Source organism: Triturus cristatus, chromosome 3_1 (genome assembly GCF_964204655.1).
Source record: "Triturus cristatus chromosome 3_1, aTriCri1.1, whole genome shotgun sequence".
Lineage (NCBI taxonomy): Eukaryota > Metazoa > Chordata > Amphibia > Caudata > Salamandridae > Triturus > Triturus cristatus.
In genome coordinates this window covers 562,946,181-562,970,060 of record NC_140583.1, presented here as the reverse complement: position 1 = coordinate 562,970,060, position 23,880 = coordinate 562,946,181, and the positions used below count along the sequence as shown (strand labels likewise).

Genomic DNA, 23,880 nt, shown 5'->3' with positions numbered 1-23,880 from the left:
TATACATGTATACCGCACGAATTGGGACTCCAGGCATGTAGGCACTTCTTGAATGAGAGATCTGTTTCACATCTGTTTCACACAGAAATGATTATTGAAATGATGTCTATCTGCCTTAAACAAAAATGTTTTATCTTTGACAACAAAATCTTTAAACAGACCCTCGGTACTTCGATGGGGACCTGCTTTGCTCCTTGCTTTGCGGGTCTCTATCTGGGGTACTGGGAGGAACTGATTGTGAGGAAATTAGATCTCTTCAAAGACAGAGTAGCACTTTGGGTCCGTCATATTGACGACATTTTCTGTGCATGGAAGGGGAATGAAGGTGAGGCAAAAGAGTGTGTAAAGGTTCTTAACTCTAATGGCTTCAATTTACAATTTACAAGTCAATGGTCCAACAGAACTTTAGAATTCCTTGACTTAACACTTACTGTACATAACAACAAACTGGAAAGTTCACTTTTTAGGAAAATCACGGCAGGAAACAGCGTACTCCATGCTAAAAGCTGTCATCCACATTCCCTTATCGACAGTATCCCCCTTGGAGAACTCTTACGTGCTAAACATAACTGTAGCACGTCTGAAAGTTATGAAAAAGAGGAAACAATCATGATACAAAGATTCCTTGAGAGAGGCTATTCAAGATCAGTGATTAATGAGGCCAGAGCTGAGGTGAAGGAGAGAGCGAGAGCCTCATTACTGATAGAAAAAAACGATAGTGAAGAGGATCCAAAAATCAGATTCATTACCACTTTCAGTAGACAGGCACATGACGTAAGGAAAAGTCTCACCAAATTCTGGCCAGTGTTACACACTGACAAAGATCTTGTTAGCAATATAGGGACATTGCCCCAGATCACTTTTAGAAAAGCCAAATCCTTGAAGGACACCCTCTGTAGAGCAGTTGAACCAGTAGAGGTGAGAAGTCTGGGAATACAGGGGTTTTATCCATGCCGCAATTGTAAGGCATGTAAAAACAGTTCACATAAGAAAGAATGCAAATTGTCACCAGATTGCAAATCTTTCAAGATAATGAAGCACACATCCTGTAACACAGAATTTGCAGTGTATGCCCTATTCTGGCCATGCAAAAAAGCATATATTGGTAGCACTATCCATAAGGCAAAGAAAAGGGTATTGGAACATTTGCGTGCAATAAAAAATGGGGACAAGCAATATCCCATGGCAAGACACTTCCAGAGTCACCATGGGCAAAACAACTCCTTGCTTAATTTCTGTGTATTAGACTCAATACGACTCAACGAAAGAGGTGGGAATAGAGTGCAAGATCTTAGATGCCTTGAGTCCAAATTGATTATACAATATAAGACCTTAGTTCCTAATGGACACAACTGTGATGAGGAAATGGAAGTTCATTTAGGCTGAGAGAGCATACCTTATTGGACGTGTTTGGCACTGCTCGGGTTGCAGATACTCTCAGTATATTTTGGAATAAGTCCTCGAATGTTGAGATCTAAAAACTAAAGAAATAAGGTCATTGTCTCTTCATTCTGTCTCAGCCAAAAAACGAATTTTTAATTATTTATGAATTTATTATTCTAGAAGTGTCTGTTTTTGTGGTATATTGTATGTTGTAAGTTAAAATGATAATGTGATTTAATTATGATTTTTTATGTTTTTTTGTTTTCATAGAGATCAGAGAAGTCGTCATTGAAATGCAAATAAGCTAAAGTATTTGTGGACTGTTCCACGAAGGAAGACAAAAGTGACACCCATGGTAGGATTGTCCCACAATCATGAGTTTGTTATAAAGAGACTGTCTTGACCCACTGGGGTTTTATATCAAGTGCATTTTGGTTTACCGGGATCTTATTGTGTAAAGCTGTAACAGCACAAAGATATCGCGTAAAATTGTCAGAGACACTGTTATAGATTAAGATACAGTTTCCAACCTTTTGAATTAATGAATATTACTGATGTACTTACTCTGTTCCTTTTTCATGAATGCAATAATGGTCTCACAGACTTTGGGACTATTATGAAAGTTTTTCTTACCATGAGACTCACACCGTTTAAAGATGGCGGAATTGCCTATTTGTATTGAATTTGGAGTGAAGTAACTCTCAAACACGAAGTCTGTTCTCTATGTTGATGTATTTCTACGTGATCACATGGCTGTTTATTTAAACAACACTTTATTGTAACCACCACACTCGTGAACAAGGGAGCGAGTCCCAAAACACGTAGAGTGGGCCATTTTTGTTAAATAAATTAGCGCATTTAAACCTTAAGAGTCCGTGGTTGCTGTTATTTTTTCGTACTCCGAAGAATTCAGCCTTGGTGCATATATATATACAAATTGGACACATTAAAATGAAATGGGCAATATATATCCATATGCATTATCCTGGTGTTCAACACAATACTAAAAGGCCAAGTCTTTCTTATACAATAATTTTATTGGATTTTAGCACATCTGATTTTATTATACAAAGTAATGCATTTAAGCAGATATAATATGTAACACAAAGATTGTGGGTTAACAATTTTTTATACATGTCTCTGATATATGTAGAGACAAATATTTATATATTTATTTATTTATTTATATATCTATTGTATTATATGTGTCCACATGATGAACTTTATTTACATGAAGTACTTTGATTGTTGTGGAAATATAAATACTGAAAGTACACATAAGTACGAATTTTTTCCATGTCTATGGATTTCGAATGGCATCACATGATGCATCACATGACTGGGGAGGTGGCATTCGAAAATATAAAAATATAAAAGTGAAAGGGGACTAAAGGTTTTCCGTATGTGAACAAGGGCACGGAGGTGCTCGAAACGCGTCATAAACGGCTTGAAACAATAAAAACAACCTACTTTGCCACGTATTTTGGAGTCCTGGTCTCTCTCATCGCCGCAGTGGAAGTGGAAGTTTTGGGAGACCGAACACATTTTCATTTCGAATAACGGAACTGGGTTGATTCCGTGAACGGACCCCCTCCCTTTGAGCAGGCAGCCGCCCACAACCTGTGTTTTTCCGAGGCATCCTGAACGGATTTTTTCGGTGGCTGCCCCCTACCACGGCTAAGAAAAGTACACGCCGACGAAGGTAATCGCCAGTGAGAGAGTCGGAGAACTCTTCAACGACGCTGCCATATCGGTGAGTTTTCGAATAGCTGTTGTGTAGGTTGGGAGGTGTGGACAAAGGTTGTTGCCAGTAGCCCCAATCAACAAGGCTTGGCTTTCGTAATTGCCGATTATGTCAGCGGAAGTAGTCTGGGAAAGAGAAGCTGCAGCTGAGGTATTGTTCAGCAATGTGCCAAAAGTCTCTGCAACTGGTTCGGGATTAAGCAATGATGGTAATCAAAACAATGACAGCGGAAACGCCAAAATCCTACTTAGAAAATTGGAAAAGTGTATGAAAAGCGAAGTGACCAAATGGTGGGAAAATAAATCGCTCACTAAGTATCAGGAAGTGGGTCTTGTACCTCGAGGCTTAAGGATTTTACTAGCGCCCAGTTTCGACAACCCCAATCCTCTGATGTTGAAGGAGTGGGGAGAAAGCAATCTTGCGGCATCCATGAACCTTGTATGCATTCTCATTAAATATGCCGAAATAGACCGGCTAGAATTGGTCAAAGAATTTGATAACATCAATGAACAGATTACCAAACTGGAACAAAATGAATATATAAGTAAGACACGCAAAGAAATAAATGAACGTTTGAAGAAACAGGAAGAGAAAATCAAAAACAGAAAAATATTCAAGTTCGCACGTGACCGAGCCGACTATGAGAATGGTCAAATATACACATTTGCACGCAAATATGTTAACGCTAGAAAAATGAAACTAGACGCGAGAAGCAAGCAGAATATTAATCCAATGGAAAGATGCCAATCTAATGATGCAAGGGCTTCTACAACAGCAGCAATGGATTCAGACTCACTGACCAGCGATACCGGTTCGGAATGTGGAAGTCTTCATAATTCCAACGTAACAACAGAAGCAACTCGACTCAATCTGGGGGAAGAGGTCGATTTTTTAGCCCTGGAACGTCGCAACACGCTGAGACCACGAAAACAGCAAATACACGACGAAATGTCAGACGGAGGGAAAGACGCAAAAAAACCAAATCAAAAGCCTACAAGAAAATACTGGCGCAAGTAGATAACATCGAGGACAATACTATCATTAATCTGTCCAATGTGAACTTTACAAAAGCAGAAAAACAAACACTAATGCTTGGTCTTTCCTTCTGTCCATCTGAAGATTTAAATTATGCGCAAAAAAGAGTAGATCTGTTTTGTTTCATTAGGAAAGTAAAACTCCAGAAATTCTTTGCCATTAAGAATGGATTGGCGGCAAACAAAAATGAACAAACAAGACTGAAAACAACGAGCAATCTACAGGTATCGGACATTTCGTCCCTTTCAACAATACAGGAACTTTACGATGACAATGACAATCAATCGTCTAACGTGTCAACACAGCAAAATTTACTTGACATGGGCATTTCACAACAAGGAGCTGGCAGCAGTCCCTTTAAGAACAAATCGACATTCATCCCCATGATGCCCAAAGATGCGATAGATATTTTTCACGAAAGGGTCACAGAGGACATAAAACAACTTTATCGTAAAGTAAAGCGGAAAAAACGAAATAAAAAAACACAAAGAAATTGAATATGCAGGACTGATTAAGAAGATCCAAAGAAACCAAGAAATTGTGGTAATGCAATCAGACAAAGGTGGTAACATTGTGATCTGGCCTAAATATGAATATACAAAAGAAGCAACAAGACAACTTTCTGACTTAAATTGCTTTGAAAAATCGACCATACAGGAATACAGTAAAGTGAGAGAAAATCTATCGAAAAAACGACATCAATACAAAAGAGAAGGATTAATATCAATGGACGAGTTCAAGTACTTATGGGTGGAATATCCTAAAATGCCATCAATCTATTTCATCCCCAAGACTCACAAAAATACAAACCCTATTCCAGGACGTCCAATAATCTCTGCTATAAACAGCATGGGAGAACATGTCTCCCAGTATGTAGACTTCTTTTTGCAACCTATGGTTAAAGCACTACCGACATATGTCAAGGACACGGGAGACTTTTTAAACAAACTAAGCACCATCGTATGGACTAATGATATGCTATTGATGACCCTAGATATAGAGTCCTTGTATACATGTATCGAACATTGTTCAGGAATAGAAGCAATTCAAGAATTTTTGAAGACCAGACCAATAGAATACCACAATCACAACAAAATCCTGATTGATTTGATCCAATGGTGTTTGAATAACAATTTCTTCATGTATGACAATCAAGTGTACAGGCAACTGAGAGGGGTGGCGATGGGAGCTTGCTTCTCCCCCAGCTATGCCTGTTTGATGGTTGGTTGGTAGGAGGAGCGGGCTCTTGGGGCCACCCACTTAGGCCTTTTTGATAAACGTGTCAAACATTTTTTCAGATATATAGATGACGTGTTCATTGTGTGGCAGGGTGATGTGGAGAGTGCAAACACTTTTGTTAATGCCATGAATACGAATGATGTCAATCTTAAATTTACATCCCACATTGACAAAGAAAGTGTAGATTTCCTAGATGTCAAATTATACATAAAAGATGGGATTATAGCAACCACACTGCACAGGAAAAAATTGGCAGGGAATTCTACACTTCATGCAAACAGTGCACACCCCCATCACCTGATTAAGAGTATCCCCTATGGGGAATTTCTTCGCCTCAAACAAATATGCAGCACCAAGGAAGACTTGGATGTGTGCATAAAAGATTCAGCAATGCGATTCAGGAGTAGAGGCTACAGTGAAGGCATTCTCACAGAAGCTATAGCCAAAACATCCAGTAGGCCCAGAGACTCATTACTGAACCCTGATACCCCAAAGAATCAGGAAAAAATATCTGAAAACAGTACACCCAGATTGATAACTACCTTTAATCGACAGCAAAGAAAATTACGATCAATTGTCAAACAGAATTGGCCTATTATGCACACTGATGCAGTATTGGCACCTACACTAACCAAGGATCCTACCATAACTTTCAGGAAGGGTATATCCATGAGAGCTCAAATAGTCAGGAGCAATCCAGAGTCAAACCCGAAAAAGAAAAAAACTTGGCTACAATCTAGACAGGGATTTTTTAAATGCTCTACCTGTAGGGCGTGCAAATTTGGGCAAAACAAAACCAAATATAGTACTCCCTTCCAAGATGATGAGATTACTATCAAAGGCAACTAAAACTGTAGGACAGAATATGCCGTCTATGTTCTGACATGCACCTGTTGCTTACAATATGTGGGCAGCACCAAGCTGCAGGTGCATGTCAGAATTCTACAACACCTCAGAGCTATTGTCAATAACGACACAGCATACCCAGTTGCCAGACATTTCAAGGCATGCCACGACAACAACTTGAATTGCCTTAGGTACTACGTAATCTCAGCAGTACCACCTTTGTTAAGGGGAGGCAACAGGGAGAAACTCCTGCGCCAATTAGAATCACGTATGATTCTTGAACTAGACTGTAAAGCTCCAAGAGGTTTGAATAATACTGAGGATCTCCACAATTTCTTGTAATCAATATTTTCCTTCAGCACTTTTTTCGGTTTTTATACCACAATAGTTTTTTTTAGGTAGCTACAACATTGTGCAGAGCACATTATAGGCTGAAGGGATTTATATTCACTTAAGATGATATTATAAGTGTTGTTACATTCTTTTCCCTTCATTGCAGAACTAACTTCAGGCAGCTATATCTATATAGATTTTTTTATCTACACTTTCACTCCTATTTTATTTGAATAATTTTATCACTTTAAAAGAATGAATCCATAGACCCATGCACTATAAATTATAGGCACAAGCACTTTAAACAAATCATTAGGGACGGCTGTCCCTTCGTTTGTACTGAGCATCAACCAGGCATTTTTTTGCACATAGCATTTGCACTTTATTATTCTGTGTACATATATATCTTCTTGGAATGAAGCAACAATTATTGTAAAAACCTAGTTTCTTGTCATAGCTAAAATAGTTTCATCTTGAGGCATTGGCCAATCCGGGATATATTTTTGGATTATGTTAAACATGCATTAACGCAGCTATACAAATAGGACATATTAAAATGAAATGGGCAATATATATCCATATGCATTATCCTGGTGTTCAACACAATACTAAAAGGCCAAGTCTTTCTTATACAATAATTTTATTGGATTTTAGCACATCTGATTTTATTATACAAAGTAATGCATTTAAGCAGATATAATATGTAACACAAAGATTGTGGGTTAACAATTTTTTATACATGTCTTTGATATATGTAGAGACAAATATTTATATATATATTTATTTATTTATATATCTATTGTATTATATGTGTCCACATGATGAACTTTATTTACATGAAGTACTTTGATTGTTGTGGAAATAGAAATACTGAAAGTACACATAAGTACGAATGTTTTCCATGTCTATGGATTTCGAATGGCATCACATGATGCATCACATGACTGGGGAGGTGGCATTCGAAAATATAAAAATATAAAAGTGAAAGAGGACTAAAGGTTTTCCGTTTGTGAACAAGGGCACGGAGGTGCTCGAAACGCGTCATAAACGGCTTGAAACAATAAAAACAACCTACTTTGCCACGTATTTTGGAGTCCGGGTCTCTCTCATCGCCGCAGTGGAAGTGGAAGTTTTGGGAGACCGAGCACATTTTCATATATATATATATATATGTATATATTTATATATATATGTTTTTAATAAATGGAATTTACTCACAAATACCTAAGGATAGGTTAGAACAGGGCACTTACTGCTTGCAGCTTCAGTGAGGATTCTCTGTTGTACGCACCCCCTGTAGAGCACGTGTGGATGTGTTGAGAGATGATGAATGATGCTGTTAGACTGCAGTTTGTTACATATGAAAAGGAAATGGATGGATGTACACATAACTAACAATAAAGTTATAGAACTAGGGAACGGAGAGATTTGGAAAAATGCCCTCACCATAAAGTGATATTTAAAATAAATAAAATGAAATAAGAGAGGGTGATTAAAACATGCTGTCCCCACAAAGTGATTGCTTTATGAACCTGAGGTTCCTTTAGAGCCTGTTGTGCCTGACACCAGTACTATATTATTATTTATACCTGTAGAGGCAGAGTATTTTTCTCTCCTCAGTGGGTTTCAGCATTAAAGTCCATCCCCAGTACACTTCGTTCACTGTGAGTCCCAATGTCAATGCGCAGGCAGTAGAGAGAGACTTGGACAACCTATGCCTGGAAGGTGGTAGCATCGTCTTGCAGTAGGCTGATGGCTTCATTGTGACATCTCCATCACTTGAGGCCTGTGAAAGCTTGTGAAAAAGATACTGTAGCTCTGCTGAACTACCTCCAGAAGAGAAGCCTCATTGTCAAAATGCCAGTGCTGCCATAAAGAGGTGACTTACCTGGGTTTTGTGATATTCCAAGGTACACGCCGCATGCCACCTGACAGAATAACATTGTTTCAGGGCATTCAGCTCCTGCTCACCAAGAAAGGAATGATGTCCTTCCTAGGGATAATGAACTGCTACCACCAATGGGTCCATGAATGCAGATGCTATGACTAATGAACTTGCAAACTGTTTCAAGAAATTGAAAGAGACATTGTGTACTGCGCCATCATGGAGACTGCCTGACTACAAACTGCCTTTCCATCTCTGTTTAAGAGCAAAATAACATTGCAAATTAAGTGGTGCTGCCAATGGTGTGCTGACACAGCTGGAAAAGAAAGGCCTGTGGGACACAACTATGTGACTTTGCTTTCTGAAGTGATTATGGGTCAGCAGCTGTGATGATGGAGAGGACAACTCTCATTGTGTTGGACTATACTTGTATTGTCTAGGTGCCACATTTGGTGCAGATGCATTTGATATGGTTGTTGCTGTCTGGATCGACAACATTTTCCGATGGCAGGCACACAGGTTATAATGGCACCATGTTGTCTAATTGTAATGTCATAATAAGAGGCCCACCTATTAATTTGGCAAAAGTATTACCTGCAATATGTTATTCTGATAAGATCCATTCTCTTAGAAACAGATAAGGCCCCTAAGTAAGTTGGTGTTGAGATTGTAGAAAACGGCACCACGCCAAGATTAGACACTATTAGTAAAGACAGACTATGAGTGGTACACTGATGGTTTCTTCAGCAGACTGATAGACACTAATTACGGAGCAGGGTATGCCATAGCAATAGCAGACAACAAAGTTGAAAGTGCAGTTCTGCCACATGAAACATCTACCCAGTAAAATAAGCTGTATGCTGTAACAAAAGCATGAATAGTAGTCAAGGGTAAAATTGTTAACATTTACACTGACTCACATTATGCTTTGCAGTTCTTATTTGTGGCCAGCTGTGGAAGTATCACGGATTCATAAGAGAAACAGGGTGCCTTATTTAAAATGGTCCTTTAGTAAGGATCTTGTTAAAAGCAATACTATTACACACCAGGATAGCGGTAATAAAATGTGAAACATACACAGGAGCTAATACTAAGTTAGCCAAAGGTGATGCCATCACTGACACAGCATTAAATGAAAGCATGTTACAGGCAGTGCAGATGGGACTAATGAACAAAGCATTCCAAAAATACAGCTCATTCAGAGACAAGTAAGTAGCACAAAAGTAAGTGCACTTTAGCCTTAAGGAATCGCTAATTACCACCAACTACCAAGAGGTTGAAATCTGTCTCTTGACTAAGACAACTGTATTTGAAAATAAATACACAATGTACCACCGAGTGGTACATTGTTGATGCTAATAAGGAGTGTGTCCCCCACTGGTATAACAATAGCCCCATAGGTATCAACGGGAGAGAGATGAGCTAGTTCACTTCCCTTAAAGATAAATAAATAATCAATAAGAACTAGCCTAAGAATGAAAGCAGTTTGTGTGTTTTCTCAGGTAGAGGAAAGCCCTCACCCACCAACCTAGTTGGTGGCATGCTTCATCATCGGGGCCCCACCCCGGTGGCACCGAATGTGACCCGGGTGTGCTGCAACATGAGTATGTCATGGAGAACTTGCAGTGTCGCATCTTGAGGTAAGCTAGTATATAGGCTTTCAATGTCCAACATAATGTCCCATCCGCTTTTAATCCCAATATCATACAATCTGTGGTTCTCATTTTTACTTTTAATTTTATGCTATTCGGTATTTTCCAATCCGTCCTAATGGAAGGACACACTGCTCATTACAGTAGTCTGTTTTCCTTGGTAGAACTTACAGTAGCACTTCGAAGATAGCGATGTCTGTTTTCAATTTACATTCCCCACGGACTCTACACACAGAGCGTTTCCTCCTCCCCGTAGACGCTACCCACGTAATCACGGAAGATATCTGTTGTAAATTAAAGCAGAATGTGATTAAGCATTTACTGAAAACATTAATGCTTCCCTTTTATCGTGTTTTCCTCATTATGTTGGCCGAAGTCCGGACTCCATTTTGTATTGACATGCTGCCACGTGTTCACCACGAGGAGAGTCCGACCTCTGTGTTAGTTGCTCTTGTAATCTGCCTAGCAACAGTTTATAAATAGCTCTCTCTTGTCCGTCTGGCGCATGCCCAGACTTGACCACATCTGTTATAATTAGCTTTGCTTGACCATGTCCTTTCGCGGGCTCAAGGAGTGTGTTAGCTCCGCCCATGTATTGATTCAGTATCGAGAATGACCCTAAATGGTAATGTTCTTCAAACCCTCATGTTGTATCCACCCACTATGAGCCCCTCTGCTGTGTATAAAAGGGGACTATGTACGCAAGTTCTGTGTGCTACTCCTTGCAATACTGAAGAGTGTTGTGTGGATTGTAGGACCACCCTTAAGGGTTAATAAACGTTGTTTTTGTACTTTGCAGTTTCCGTGCCAACTTCCTTATAGATTTCGTTACAGAAGGGCGAACCCTTGTCTCTTGCGGGCCTAGCTGGGGCTTGTATTCATCATATCGTTCACCTGGGAAACTCACATGGTATTTAAACGCGTCCCGGGAACACACCGACACCGACAGAGTTTCCAGGACAGCCAAGTAGGTCTCAATATGGGCCGTGAGCTTTGACGAAGTAAGTGGGTTTCTAATGGGATACAAAGCCTCTAGAAGGCAGGGCAAATACCTTACCCTGGCATCTCTTTTCTACAAACCAGAGTGTGACTACAAGCCGGGCCCCATTGCCGGAAACTTATGAGGTGCAACTCTGATATTTACAGAGTAAGATTTCTAACTCGGCTAATTAGCCATTTTGTCTTCACTCCTTGCATGCTAGTTTTTGCTATTTAAATTTCAGTCACAATAGCGCATTTCTCTGGCAAATATAATATTGCATTTTACACCCTAGTACTGCCACCACCATATGTCACAGCTGCAATTTTCCGATTACAACACGAGCACCATGGTACAGAAACCACGAGATTTATGTGTGTTTGTTCATGAAAGCTGACTATCTATTTTCTGTGTCTGTCTGTATTGTATCTGTGTTATCTTTTTTTACAGATATTTATCACAAGAGGAAATCCTCCTCTTACCCACAGCACACCTTAGAGAGTGCGTCATATAAACACTATCTGACCCGATTTCATTCACTTCAAATTTTTTCACATTTAAGGTCCTGATGAAAGCCAGATTAATATGCGGCCTGGCTGAAACATGTTGACCCTAGTGGATGAGGGAGACCATAGCACTCTCCAAGCACATCCGCCGCTTTGTTTTTAAACACTGCCAAAGGCCCACCAATAAAATAACTCTTATGGGTAGTGGAACCCATCACTGCACACTCACTCATCAACAACCATCCCACTGTAAACAGGTGTTGCAGCACACCTGGAGACAAAGGATTGGCTTACATGGCTGCGCAGTGCCGCACACTCACATTTGTGCAAGGCACGCACGCAGCACTACTGCTGCACGGTGATGATGACCACACAGATCATGGTCTTCATAGTGGGGCACAGGAGGGTGGGTCAGTCATGCGTGGGCTGCGGTTGCACGCACCTCACAGTGGAATTTAAAACTGGACCAGACCAAGCCAGGAAAGCATCTACTCTGGTCCTGGCCCTGCCACTGTTCAGATTGCTGCCAATGCCACGGCAGTAAGTGTGAAGTAAGCAAAGTGAAGCAGCATAGCCTGCAATGCAATTGTTACTAATACACCAGCACCTGACCCCCCCAAGGTGCAGACATGCAGTATAATTTCAATCACCTCACCTTACTATCATGACTAAGACCCATTGAATGGTGCTGGTGGCGCTTCAGGTTATCTGGAAAGTGTACCGGGCCAGTTGCGGTATTATTGATACCTCATTTCCCGCCCCTCCATCCTCCCTTATTAACATCATGAAAACATAGTGGTACAAGGAAGGCTGCTTTTCCTGTGCAGGACCCAGTTACTGACCACAAGTTAGAAATGTGCTGCAGGAAGAGGGTTAGTCTTCCTTTTGGGCACATTCTGAGAGATTTTAAGGCACGGGCAAAGTGGGCTCAAGCCCAACGCCCCAGTCTTCCAGGGATGCCCTTGATAGAGCCAGCTTTGTTCTGCAGAGTCACAGAGTCTTACCCTGATGACCTTGAATCATAAACAGATAGTTTGAAATACCATTCTCCTGGAATGCACTCTCAATGTGGGTGATGTGTGAGAGTCTCTTACATGTATATTGCAGAGAAATGTTGTCTTTATGTTTCATGCAACATCCACACAACTCTTTTAGATCAAAACAGGACCTCAAATATTCTGGTTTCATTCCTATGCTGCTGAACTTGTTGTTGTTTCACCAACCACTTTAAAATGTTTGCACCTTCAAAAAGGGAATTGTTTGTTTAAACTCAAAAAGGGAATTGCTTGTGTAAGGTTTTGATTTTTATGCTGCTAAACTTGTTATTGTGTTGCATGTCACTTTGACATATTTGCACCATGATGCACAAAGCAAAGGGGCATAGGTTCACTAAACTGGATTTATTTTAGTTTGCTGTTGCCTGCCGTACTTGTTATTGTTTTAACAGTCTCTTTGAAATATTTGTACCTTCATGCACAAACCAAAACGTGAATTGTTTGACTAACCTTGCTTCATTTTTGCCTACTACAGGACTTGTTTTTATCATGAACTAGGGCATTGTTTTACAAAACACACTTGATTTTTGTATGTTGCTGGACTGGTTATTGTTTTATTATGCACTTCGAAAGTATTAGCACTTTTTCCATTGCTTCGCCAACTACAATTCTTATAGATTCTGGGGCAGATTTACAAGGTCTGGCGCATCTCTACAAATCAGCAGAAATGCGCCAGAACACTTGCGATCCGCAAAACTACCCGTGCGCCACCACTGATGTGCAGCATTTTCAATGCGACGCACCGTGGCGCATGGATGGGCAGATGCGTGTTGCATCCCCCGGCGGAAATGCGGCGCATTGCTGGAGTCGCTTGCGACGCGGCTCCAGCAAGGCTCGGGGATGCCCTATGCCTAACATGCTGCGTCAATCCTTACGCCTGCTTCAAGCAGGCGCAGGGTTTTGACGCAGCATGGCCGTAAAAGTGACGCAGTGAAATCTTGTAGATTTCACTGCGTCACTTTTACGAGGCGTACCTGTGAGGGAACGCCCACCCTGCGCTGGAACGCCCACATTAAACCTGACACAGGTTTCATGTGGCACAGGGGTTTACAACGTTACGCATCTCCCTAGATGCATCACGTTGTAAATATGCACAACATGGCGCATGATTTACGCCACCGCTGCGTCACAGAAGTGACGCAACGGCAGCGTAAATGTGTCGCAAGGGGCTTGTAAATCTGCCCCTCTGTCTTTAAGTACTTGATAATATGGTTTGTTTTTATTCTACATAATGTGTTATTTATGGCATTGTCTGCACTTGTCTGTAATATGTGTGCCTTAAATCTTGTAATTTGCATAATTTACACTAAAGACATGATAGATACAAACAGACGAGCATCTGCATCAATGTTCTGAACATCCAAGTAATTCTCATCCTCAGTCTCGTTTATCTGCCTGTTTTTGTCCTGCTTACTAAGAAAGCCATGATGGTTGAAATTGATTCCTCAGTTAATTTTAAATACTATAGTGTGGTTATTATCATGCACTACCCCTGACAGACGCAAGTGTGTGGCATGCAGATAGTTCACACCAGTTTATTACTCTTGAAGCTGGAAGGATACCGAGTTATATCTTATGTACTGCTTGTGTAAATTGTCAGACGAGTCTGTAGAAATGTGTTTGTCTTTCAAGTTATTTTCATCAATGTCAATTCTAATTCAGACCCTGCGTAGTTGTTCATTGTTCGTCAGTGATAGGCAGTTCCTGAGACAATTGGACCGTTCCTTGACATTGTTCTGATTGCTGTCTCAGTTCAATATTCTGCTCAGTTAAATATTAGCACAATGTCTACTATGCATCAAGGAGATGTTCTAATACAAAACCTATGCTCAAATGAATGGAAACACCGTTACACAATGGTGCAAGGGTGTGTACATTGGACCACGGTATACAAAGTGCGCTAGCACTGGGGGTGAGAAAAACAGTGCTGTATTTTAGTAGATATAGGCCTGTTCTGCTGTCTCCACTGCATGCCAATTAGCACAGCAACCTTTGTTGCTGTGCTGTGTTACATAAAAAATGAGTAAATCAGCACCTATGTTTAGTAGGTGACTTTAATCCGTGGTTTTTGTGTGACCTTCTGCAGCCGGCCACTGAGCTACCAAATTGATGCTATTGCTATATGTTTGCTCTGCATGTTTCAATTTCAATAAAAGCAAGTTAAACAAGGAGAAGGAAGATGGATACTAAAAGTGCAAGTTAGCTACAGTGCAGCTATAGGCATGAACATCATGTAGGGGTCACCAGGAGTTGCAATGGTGACCTCTGATATTCAGCATGTGACCCCCGGAATGGTCATCGCAACCCCTGTATAGATGACAATAACCAGAACATACTGATGCAGTGCTGAAAGATCAATAGCATATACTGCAAGAGACCTCCTCACGATTAGGAGTGTGGATTACCACTTATGCAAGAACTGCGTTTTGGACACCTACTGAGAGTGAACAGCGTCCAGTTCCTTCCTCATGTGCCCTGCTTGCTCAAGGAATGTTGAAGATGGGAACTGGGCACCAGAGTAAAGCTGCTCACACTCTTTGCTTCCCAAGTCCTTGAAGCAGAGCGCTGTCAGACTGAATGAAGTCTACAGTCACGCCTCCTGCCTGAAATGACTTTAGGTGCGGGGCCTACTGCCAGTCCACCCCGCCTTCGGGAACATGGGAGTGAATGTCACAAACAGCAGCACAGAAGAATAATGGGGAGGCAGCAAGCTGCATAACTGAAAGGTGAACAGCCAGTGTCTTTAAAATGATTACGCACTATAGGTGGGCACACCAACACATTAGCAGGCTGAACTAAGGGTGTTGCTTGGCTCTAAATCCCGTTGCAAAAATTGAGCTATAGAAATGTTTGGTTTGTAAATTACACAACAAACATTGTTAGAAATGGGGTTACTGGTTGGCTACGGTATGCACCCAAGCCAGGCAGAACCCATCACTCTAGTCAGGATAAGTCAGATACACACCAAAGATATCCTATGTTCATCCTCTGGTAGCTTAGCGCAGAGCTTATGTGTAAAGCATTTGTGCAACACACTCACACAGAAACACAATGAATACACCACAAAAGAGACTCAAAGCAGCGCTTACAAAAATAGATTACTATATTGTACAAATATCAAGGCCAAAACTGTGGGCTCCTGAAGAGACTAGAGTTACTTTAGACAGTTCAGTATTCACCAGCGGCTCTACATCACCCTTGGGTCTCACATGAGGGTTCAACCCCACCACGTAGTAGAAGACAAATGCCCCCAAACGCAGGCTAGCCCAGAACCCTTACTCTCCCACAGTCTACTTGTGGGCATGGGCCCTACTTGTGGGGGATTCCCTGACCAGAGGGTACCCTTCAAAATGGTGCTGTGGCAGTATGCCCTCAGATATGTTGGTGGGCCTTGGAAACGGGCCTGTGGGATCTAATGCGAGCGTGCTCTAGCAGTGGATCGCAGCAGCGACGACGTCGACCAGCGTCTCCCGGATTATCTGGTTGTCTTAGTGATGAGTACCTGAGAAGGAGGCTCGCCGGGTCAGCCCGCACTGACTGTGCGGCGCGAGCATGTTGAGGGACACACTAGGGGATCAGTAAGAAGGTGATTTTCGGTGCTGCAGCGCTGTATTACAGAGATCCCTGCCTAGTCACCAGCACCCACACTTAAGTCCTCTCAGGCACACAGGGGAATCAGGCCATAGCCACTCATTGGCGCTGCGGGGTCTTTTTCACCACCCAAGATGCTCGGTCCTGACGAAAGTGCCCATGCCTCAGTTCTCCTCCGAACATGCTGGGAATCAGGCAGCACAAAGTTCTGTGCTTGCAGAATGGAGCACTGGTTGGTTTGATGTTGTTTTAATTGCGGGACTCAGCGTCCCACGGAAATACCAATGGTGCAGAGTATTTTATTGTCCTGAGACTCTGAGAGAACAGGGAAAAAGTCAACATACCCTTGGAGAACACTTGGGAGCACAGAAGCAATTAGCTAGTGACAGTCCAGCACATCCAGGCAAATTGCAGAATGGTAGTTCCTACTATTCCCCAGCAGGCAGAAGGCCAAAGCAGCAAAGCAGTTAGCAAGAATGGTGCTTCCTCCTGGCTGCACAGCAGTCTTCCTGGCAATGTTCACATGTAGAGCCAGCAACGTCTGGTTACAAGTACCACATAGTGTGTGATTAGATGAGATCGGAGCCCCAGTACTTATGCCCAAAAATGCCTTCGATGAAGGGGTGACTTCAAAAGAGCCCTATGAAGTCCACAAAGATTCCTTTCAGCCCAGCCCTGGCTTCAGACTGTGAATAAGTGGTACATCAGCTCCTTTTGTGAGGGCAGGACACAACCTTTTCAAATGTAAGTATCAAACACCTCTCCTTCTTCCTGCCCAGGAAGACTCTCAGTATGCAGATGAATCCCCTGTCACACCCATCCCTTTCTGTTATGTGGCTGTCTGGAGAGAATGCACAAAGTGTAGCTATCAGCCAGCTCAGATGTATATTGGAGACAGGTTGCAAAGCACAAAGAGTTATAAGCGTAGAGACATGCACACTTTCTAAAAGTGGCATTTCTAAAATAGTAATACAAAATCCAACTTCAGCATTAAGCAGGATTCACCACTACCATTCTCAATATGCCAAACATGGTACTGCCATTCCTCTCTGATCAAGAATTAGCATTTAAATGTATATAAGGGAATTCCCAAGGCTAGTCTATGACTGGAGTAGGCCTCAAAGCAGTAAAAAACAATATAGGCTGTTTTTCACTACCATGACATGGCAAACATAAAGGTACATCTCCTACCTTTTACTTACACAGCACCCTGCCCATAAAGCTATCTAGTGCCTACCTTAGGAGAGACCAACTTAAGGCTTGGCAGGTAGTTTTAAAGGATAAGTTGAAGCAGCAGTAAACTGCACACACAGGCCCTGCAGTGGTAGGCCTGAGACAGGTTTGAAAGGTTACTTCTGTGGGTGACACCACAAAAAGTGCTGTAGCCCACTAGTAGCATTTAATTTAAAGGCCCTGGGTATATGGAATGCCACATTACAAGGTAAATCAAATATGCTCAAAAAGTGTAAACCAATCATACCATGTTTTGGGGAGAGGGCACATGCACTTTTGTACTGGTTAACAGTGCTACATTGACCAGAGTTCTAAAGCTAACAAAAATAGGGACAGAAAAAAAGGGAGAAGGAAGGCAAAATGTTTGAAGATAACCCCGCAGAAAGGGCCAGGGTCCAACAAACCTGTAAAAATGTTAGGCTTAAAAAAACTGTAATCCTTTAACATTGGAAAACGTTTCACTTTAGTACACCAGATTATATCATGCATTGAGAGGCATTAATTAAAAGTGATACTTTCCAGACATGAACTTAAAAACATTCATTTACCCCCCACTCTGTCGACAATGCCATAAGTGAAATACGAAGAAAGTCAGTTGTCATGTTCACCATATAGGTCGCCTAGCTTCTTATTATGTGTGGAGCAACATTATTATCTATTCAATCAGAATAGAAGAAAGGGTTTTGTACAGCACACATCCCAATCTCACAAATTACAAGGTGCTCTCACATGAGATAATGAAGAAACAGGAAGCACTGTGAAATAAAATATTTACCTAATATCAAACACTTTGAGGAAGCTGACACTGAGCCCAGGTTTTCTAGATTTACATTATGCAATATCCCTGCTAGATGGGTATTTATTTCTGTTATACTTTAAAGGTGAGTGCTTTAGTGTGAGAAAGTGGTTTGTTGGTTGACTGGGTGAACCACAAAAAGTCACTAATTTAACCAGTGCTTAACCCTTGTAGTTTGGCACAGAAAGCAGTCAGGTTAACTTAGAGGCAATATGTAAAGTTTTATGCAGCACACAAACAGCAATAAGGTCAAAACACAACACAAGAAAAACCCCGAGCCAATTTAGAAAACTATAGTAAACTTTAATAAATTATTTGACACCAAATCGACAAAAATCCGATCAGTCGAACCGGAGTTATGAATTTCTAAAGTTGTAAGTGAAATCTAGCACCTAAAAGATCAAACCACCAACCGCGGACATCTGGTTGTGGCAGAACGGGTCAAAGTCGTAAGTTAAGGCCGACAGTGATGGATCATGGTTTGGATACAAGAAGGGGACTAGGCCCGGTCAGCGCTTACATTTGGAATTAGAAATATTCTTGAAGAGAATGTATGAGAAGGTAAAGTTCAGTGGGGGCAAGGCTGCAGGAGTTGTCCGAGTAGGGAGCTTCATCTTCAGATGGCCTTGGGTTGAAGCTGCGGTGAAGATTTCTACATCCAAACTTAGTCAATAAAATAGAAGTCGAAAAACTCCAGCGGGCAAAGCAGAGGGCTGTAGCTGAAGACAGTTCCATGAGATACCTCTTTGGAGAAGGACCGCTGAAACAGATTTGCTGCTGCCGAGAAGAACGTAGTGGGAGAAGCTGCTAAGTCAATCCAACCGGTGATGCACCTCGGTCAAGCAGGTTGGTCCTGGTCTCTTCCTGGTTCTCAGAGCACTTTTTGGCCCAATTTTGTCTAAGTCCTAAGTTTTGGAAAATGGCCATCTGGGCACCTTTAGCACAACATCCAAGGGTCCAGCACCGGGGGGGAAACTCACTCAGGCTTGGTAAAGGTGCGGGTTCAAGATGATGGGAGCCTGTTATGTCCTTGTGGCTCTGAACAGGAGGCCAGCAAACTAGCTCTTGGAGTCACTTCTGGTAGTCCTAGGTGCAGGTGTAGATGCAGGGCTCAAGAGCAAGGCTGGCCTCTGAAGCTTCACGGAAGACTCCAGGCAGCAAAGCAGTCCTTCCAGGTACAGCATAAGTCTGGAACAGTGCACAGCAGATCACAGCAGCAAGCAGTTCTCTGAGAGCCCATCTGCAGGTCCAGTAGTAAACCGAAAAGTGGGTTTTAAGGTCCTATTTTTATACACTGGTGCCCATTTTCTGGAAGGTGGGAGAAGCTTCTGGAAAGGCTCTTTGAAGTGCATGGAATTTTCTGACTCCCCTGCCTTTGGCTCAAAGTTGTCTGCAGTGATACTAACGAGTTGTTAGGCCCATTGTGTGGATGGAGAGTACAGCCTACTCAGGTAAGTGGGACTGAACTGAGCTTCACCCCCATCCTGCCAGCAGATAGCCCATTCAAGCACACCTAATCCCTCTATTGTTTGACTTCCTAGGAGGAATTCACAGTCTGATTGTCAGTCATGTGACCCAAGCCAGGCTACAGCCACAAAAGGGCTAAGGGCAGGGAATTTCCAACGTTGTAAAAGTGGCATTTTCAAAATTGGGATGAAAAATCAGAATTCACCATTAAAGAGGGTTTATCATTACAGTTGCGTAGGTACCAAATATGACGTATCCCCCTCGTCTGAATTAGGAATGACAGCTTATAAAATGTAATAAGGAATCCCAAATGTTATCCTATGGAAGGGGTAGGCCTCACAGTAGTGAAAAACAAATTTGGGAGTTTTTCATTACCAGGACATATAAAACTGAAAAGTACATGTCCAACTTTTTAATTACAATGCACCCTGCCCTATGGGCTACCTAGGGCCTACCTTATGGGGGACATATGTTAAAAGGGGAGATAGAGGTTTGGCAGGGGGTTTAAATGCCAAATCAACATGGCAGTTTGACACTGCATTCAAGCTGCAATGGCCTGCCTGGGACATGCTTTGGAGGGCTACTTAAGTTGATGGTGCAATAAGTACAGCAGGCCTGCTGGTAGCATTTAATTTACAGGCCCTGGGTATATGGTGTACCACTCTACAAGAGACCTACTAGTAAATTAAACATGCCAATTGGGTATACACCAATTTGAGCTTGTTTTAAGGACAGAGCACAAGCACTTTAGCACGGGTTAGCCGTCATAAAGTGCATAAGGCCCAAAAAAACGAATTCAGCAAAAAGTGGAGGGTGAAAGGCAAAAGGCTTGGGGGTGACCCTGAACAGCAGGTCAGGTCCAACAGTCAGCTTTAATTCTTTTTGCATGAGGTTACAGTGTGTGTAAGACGACCTCAGGGTGAGCCAGAATATGACATCAGGCTATTTCTATTAAGCACTGCATGAAAGTTGTATTTAGATCAAAACTAAACATGAGGTTCAAATGGGTGACTGTGCTGAGGACATCAAAATTGCAAAATAGAGTAAATTAAAGTATATTTTTTGAGTCTGTCATATAATGATGGTCTTGAAGAAATATTCAGTAGGTACAAGGTCTCTTTCATATAAGCAGTTAGTACTTTGATAAATGCCAATGCCTGTGAATGATTGCAGTACTTACAATCTGACACATATGCAAAGTGCTGCTTTGACCTTGTTTCCTAGAGCAGCCATTTCATTTTAATAAACTGATGTACATCTCTGCCCCACTTTAGCCATTAAAAAAATTAACCATAGCTCTCTAGATTAGTAATAAGACAGGTGCTGGTTTAAACCACAAGGACCCGATGTTCATGAAAAAATGCAATGATGAAAGGGTCTGTTGTTGCTAATGAAATTAGTAGACACATAGTTATTGGTTAACACTAGTTTGCTGCCAATGCATGATCATTGGTACCTGCTCTCAGGTCCCAGGATACATGTTAGACTATGTTTTGCACTTGGACATTACAGCAGCCAACTACTTATTTGATGAAATTGTTGCACAGCACTGTCCCAGGATGAACCTCTGCCTGACGTATTGCTTTTTAGTTAATGTTGCCAAATTTTAACTTTCCAATGACATAATCATAACAAAAGTCATGCAATATCATTACCTGTGATATCATTAGGGAGATAAAGGCCATTTCCGCTGTCCCTGGCATTTTCCTGAGTTGACGTCCATGGCAATAGGGGGGTAGTTGGGTATTGCATAGGAGATGGAAACACATAGCGGAGCCGTGCGATTAGGTACGCTCAAGCAGTGGGAGACAGCAGTTGGCCATTCAAAAGGAATAGTGTCTCCAGGCCAACAGGACCTATCTACTAAATGCACTGTCCTAAAGTATGTATATAGTCTCATGTACAAAAAACGTAGGCAAAATTCTTAGCCTTGACGATACCCATCCAGCAAAACAAAGATAATTTACTAATCCTCAGATATTATGATCAATACAACCAAATAACATCTCAGAATTATGCATTTCATGAAATACAATTAACACAACCCAGTACTTCACTTACAGTAAACACTTTTTCAGGCTCTCCTTTAGCCCGCATATTTGTGTCATGAACCCTCTTCAGAATCATCCATGCTTCATCATGCTTGCCCATCTGGTGACCAAAAACATAACTGGATTAGAAAATCAAGACCTACTTGAAAATAAACTTGCAGTTATATTGTTAATACTATATGTTTGTGAAAAAACTTTACTTTTATCTTCGTTCAATTACAGATGGTGCCAGGGAAAAAAATAGTTGCATCATCTGTTTGTCATATACAAGAATCACATTGGTCTATTTTACACATTGATTGTCTAACCAGTGCAGCAACATTTTAAGGCTAAACGCGGTTGAACATTACTACATGCCCCTTACCTTAATACTTTGCAGGATGGATGAACATTAATTTGTGTTCTGTTGACCTCAGAAGAAATCCAATTTAGCACATTATAGATAAATCATAGCATGTTCATTAAGAAATACATTTACCCAAAGGCTAAATAGAAAAGTATGGAGGATTTGGAATCTAACCTCTTGTCAAAGAAAAGTAAATCCATGACTCTTGCCAAGATCGTAAATGCAAATTCTTTGTTAACCTGCCTACTTTCATCCCCGACCAAATCACCAAATCAGACTTTATTGTATAGTGAAATCAGTACAGTTCAAAGCGAACAAAAAGTTTTACTGCTATAGGAGCTGTAAAAAATTACATCATGAAATCCGTTATCATTAAAACAGTGATAACAACTTATTACAGTTCATAACGAACAGACCTATCAAATAAATTAAGGAAAAAGGTTTTTGATTAATTTAAGAAACTGAGCAACTAATTTAGTCTCCACTCTTAACAAAAACTCAAATACTAAGTTCCTGGTCAAAGTTGTGTGTCTCAGAAACTACAACAACATATATTGTTTCATTGGCATGGATAGAAAAGGACAGAACAGGATAAGATTTTCAAGGTTGTATATCTAGGCCTGATTTAGAGGTTGATGGAGAGGTACTCCTTCGCAACAACGGTGGCTTACCCTCTCTGCCAAAGTGAAGTTCCACCCACCTCATTTAGAGTCAAGAAGAACTTAAAAGTCAGTTAAGTGGATTACTCAGTCTTCACTGCTGACATACTCCTCCTGCAGCCCGATGGAGTAGGGGTAGTTGAAAGTTTGGCCATTTGTCTGCCTGCCTATTTCGAGTGGACAGACAAATTGCCAGTTTTCACTATTTCACACCTTGCCATCCAAAACCTTGCTGTAAGCTAAAGTAAAAACATTTTAATGACCACCACACAATGGGGGAACTCTCCCATTGAGAAGGAAAGATCATCATTCACATGAAAGAAGAAACAAAATAATCGTTTCCTACATTAGAAGAGATCTTCACGAGCATATCAGGTAAATCTGCCACCAATAAAATCTACTAACTAATACTGTGCAAGAATACAGATCTGTTTAGGCCATTTCCTAAGCTAAATTTAAGGTGTCAATTCCAAATGTATTGAGCACGACTTGCACCCACTTACCAAGAAAAAAACAGAGATATAGATAATGACTCGGGTATGACCCTGCCGTTTTTGTTTTTTCAAAAAGAGCTTATGTCCACTCTATCAAAATCTGCTTGGAAGTAAAGGAAACAGCAACACAACCTCACAATCTCTTCCGTCGACTTCCAAGCTAAATGCTACAAGAAAACAGTAGCCCACACAGGCAGGCACAGGGAGGAAGGCAGTGGCACCCTCTTTATATGTGTCATAGGTTGCCCATAACACTCAGATTTCACGTTGTTGTAGAAGATGTACAATTATATTTGTTATTGGATCCAGTAGAGAAATCGTTCTGTTCAAAGAGAAGAGCAGCTCTCCGCTATTATACAGACCCATTTGCAGTACATAACAAGCAAATCCCTTGTAACCTTTTCTAAATACTTTTAACAACCAAATCAAATATTGTGAAAGCAAAGAAATGTAAGGTTGTTAGCAAAACCTGATCATACATCAGATTTTGTGAATTCCAGAATTAACTTTATTCCAATATTAGTCATGCTGTAGTACCTTAATTCGAATGGCCTAGCAAAGGCCTCAATAGCAAAAACAATTGATA

General features: G+C 41.2%; 1 protein-coding gene across 1 annotated transcript in view; it reads right to left on the bottom strand.

Annotated features, from left to right (window-relative positions):
- Positions 1-23,880, bottom strand: part of SV2B (synaptic vesicle glycoprotein 2B) — a 701,510-nt gene that overhangs the window by 151,227 nt on the left and 526,403 nt on the right. Inside the window, exon 6 of the mRNA XM_085644488.1 lies at positions 21,806-21,895. Coding sequence (XP_085500614.1) covers positions 21,806-21,895 — 90 coding nt within the window. The remainder of the gene's footprint in view (positions 1-21,805; positions 21,896-23,880) is intronic.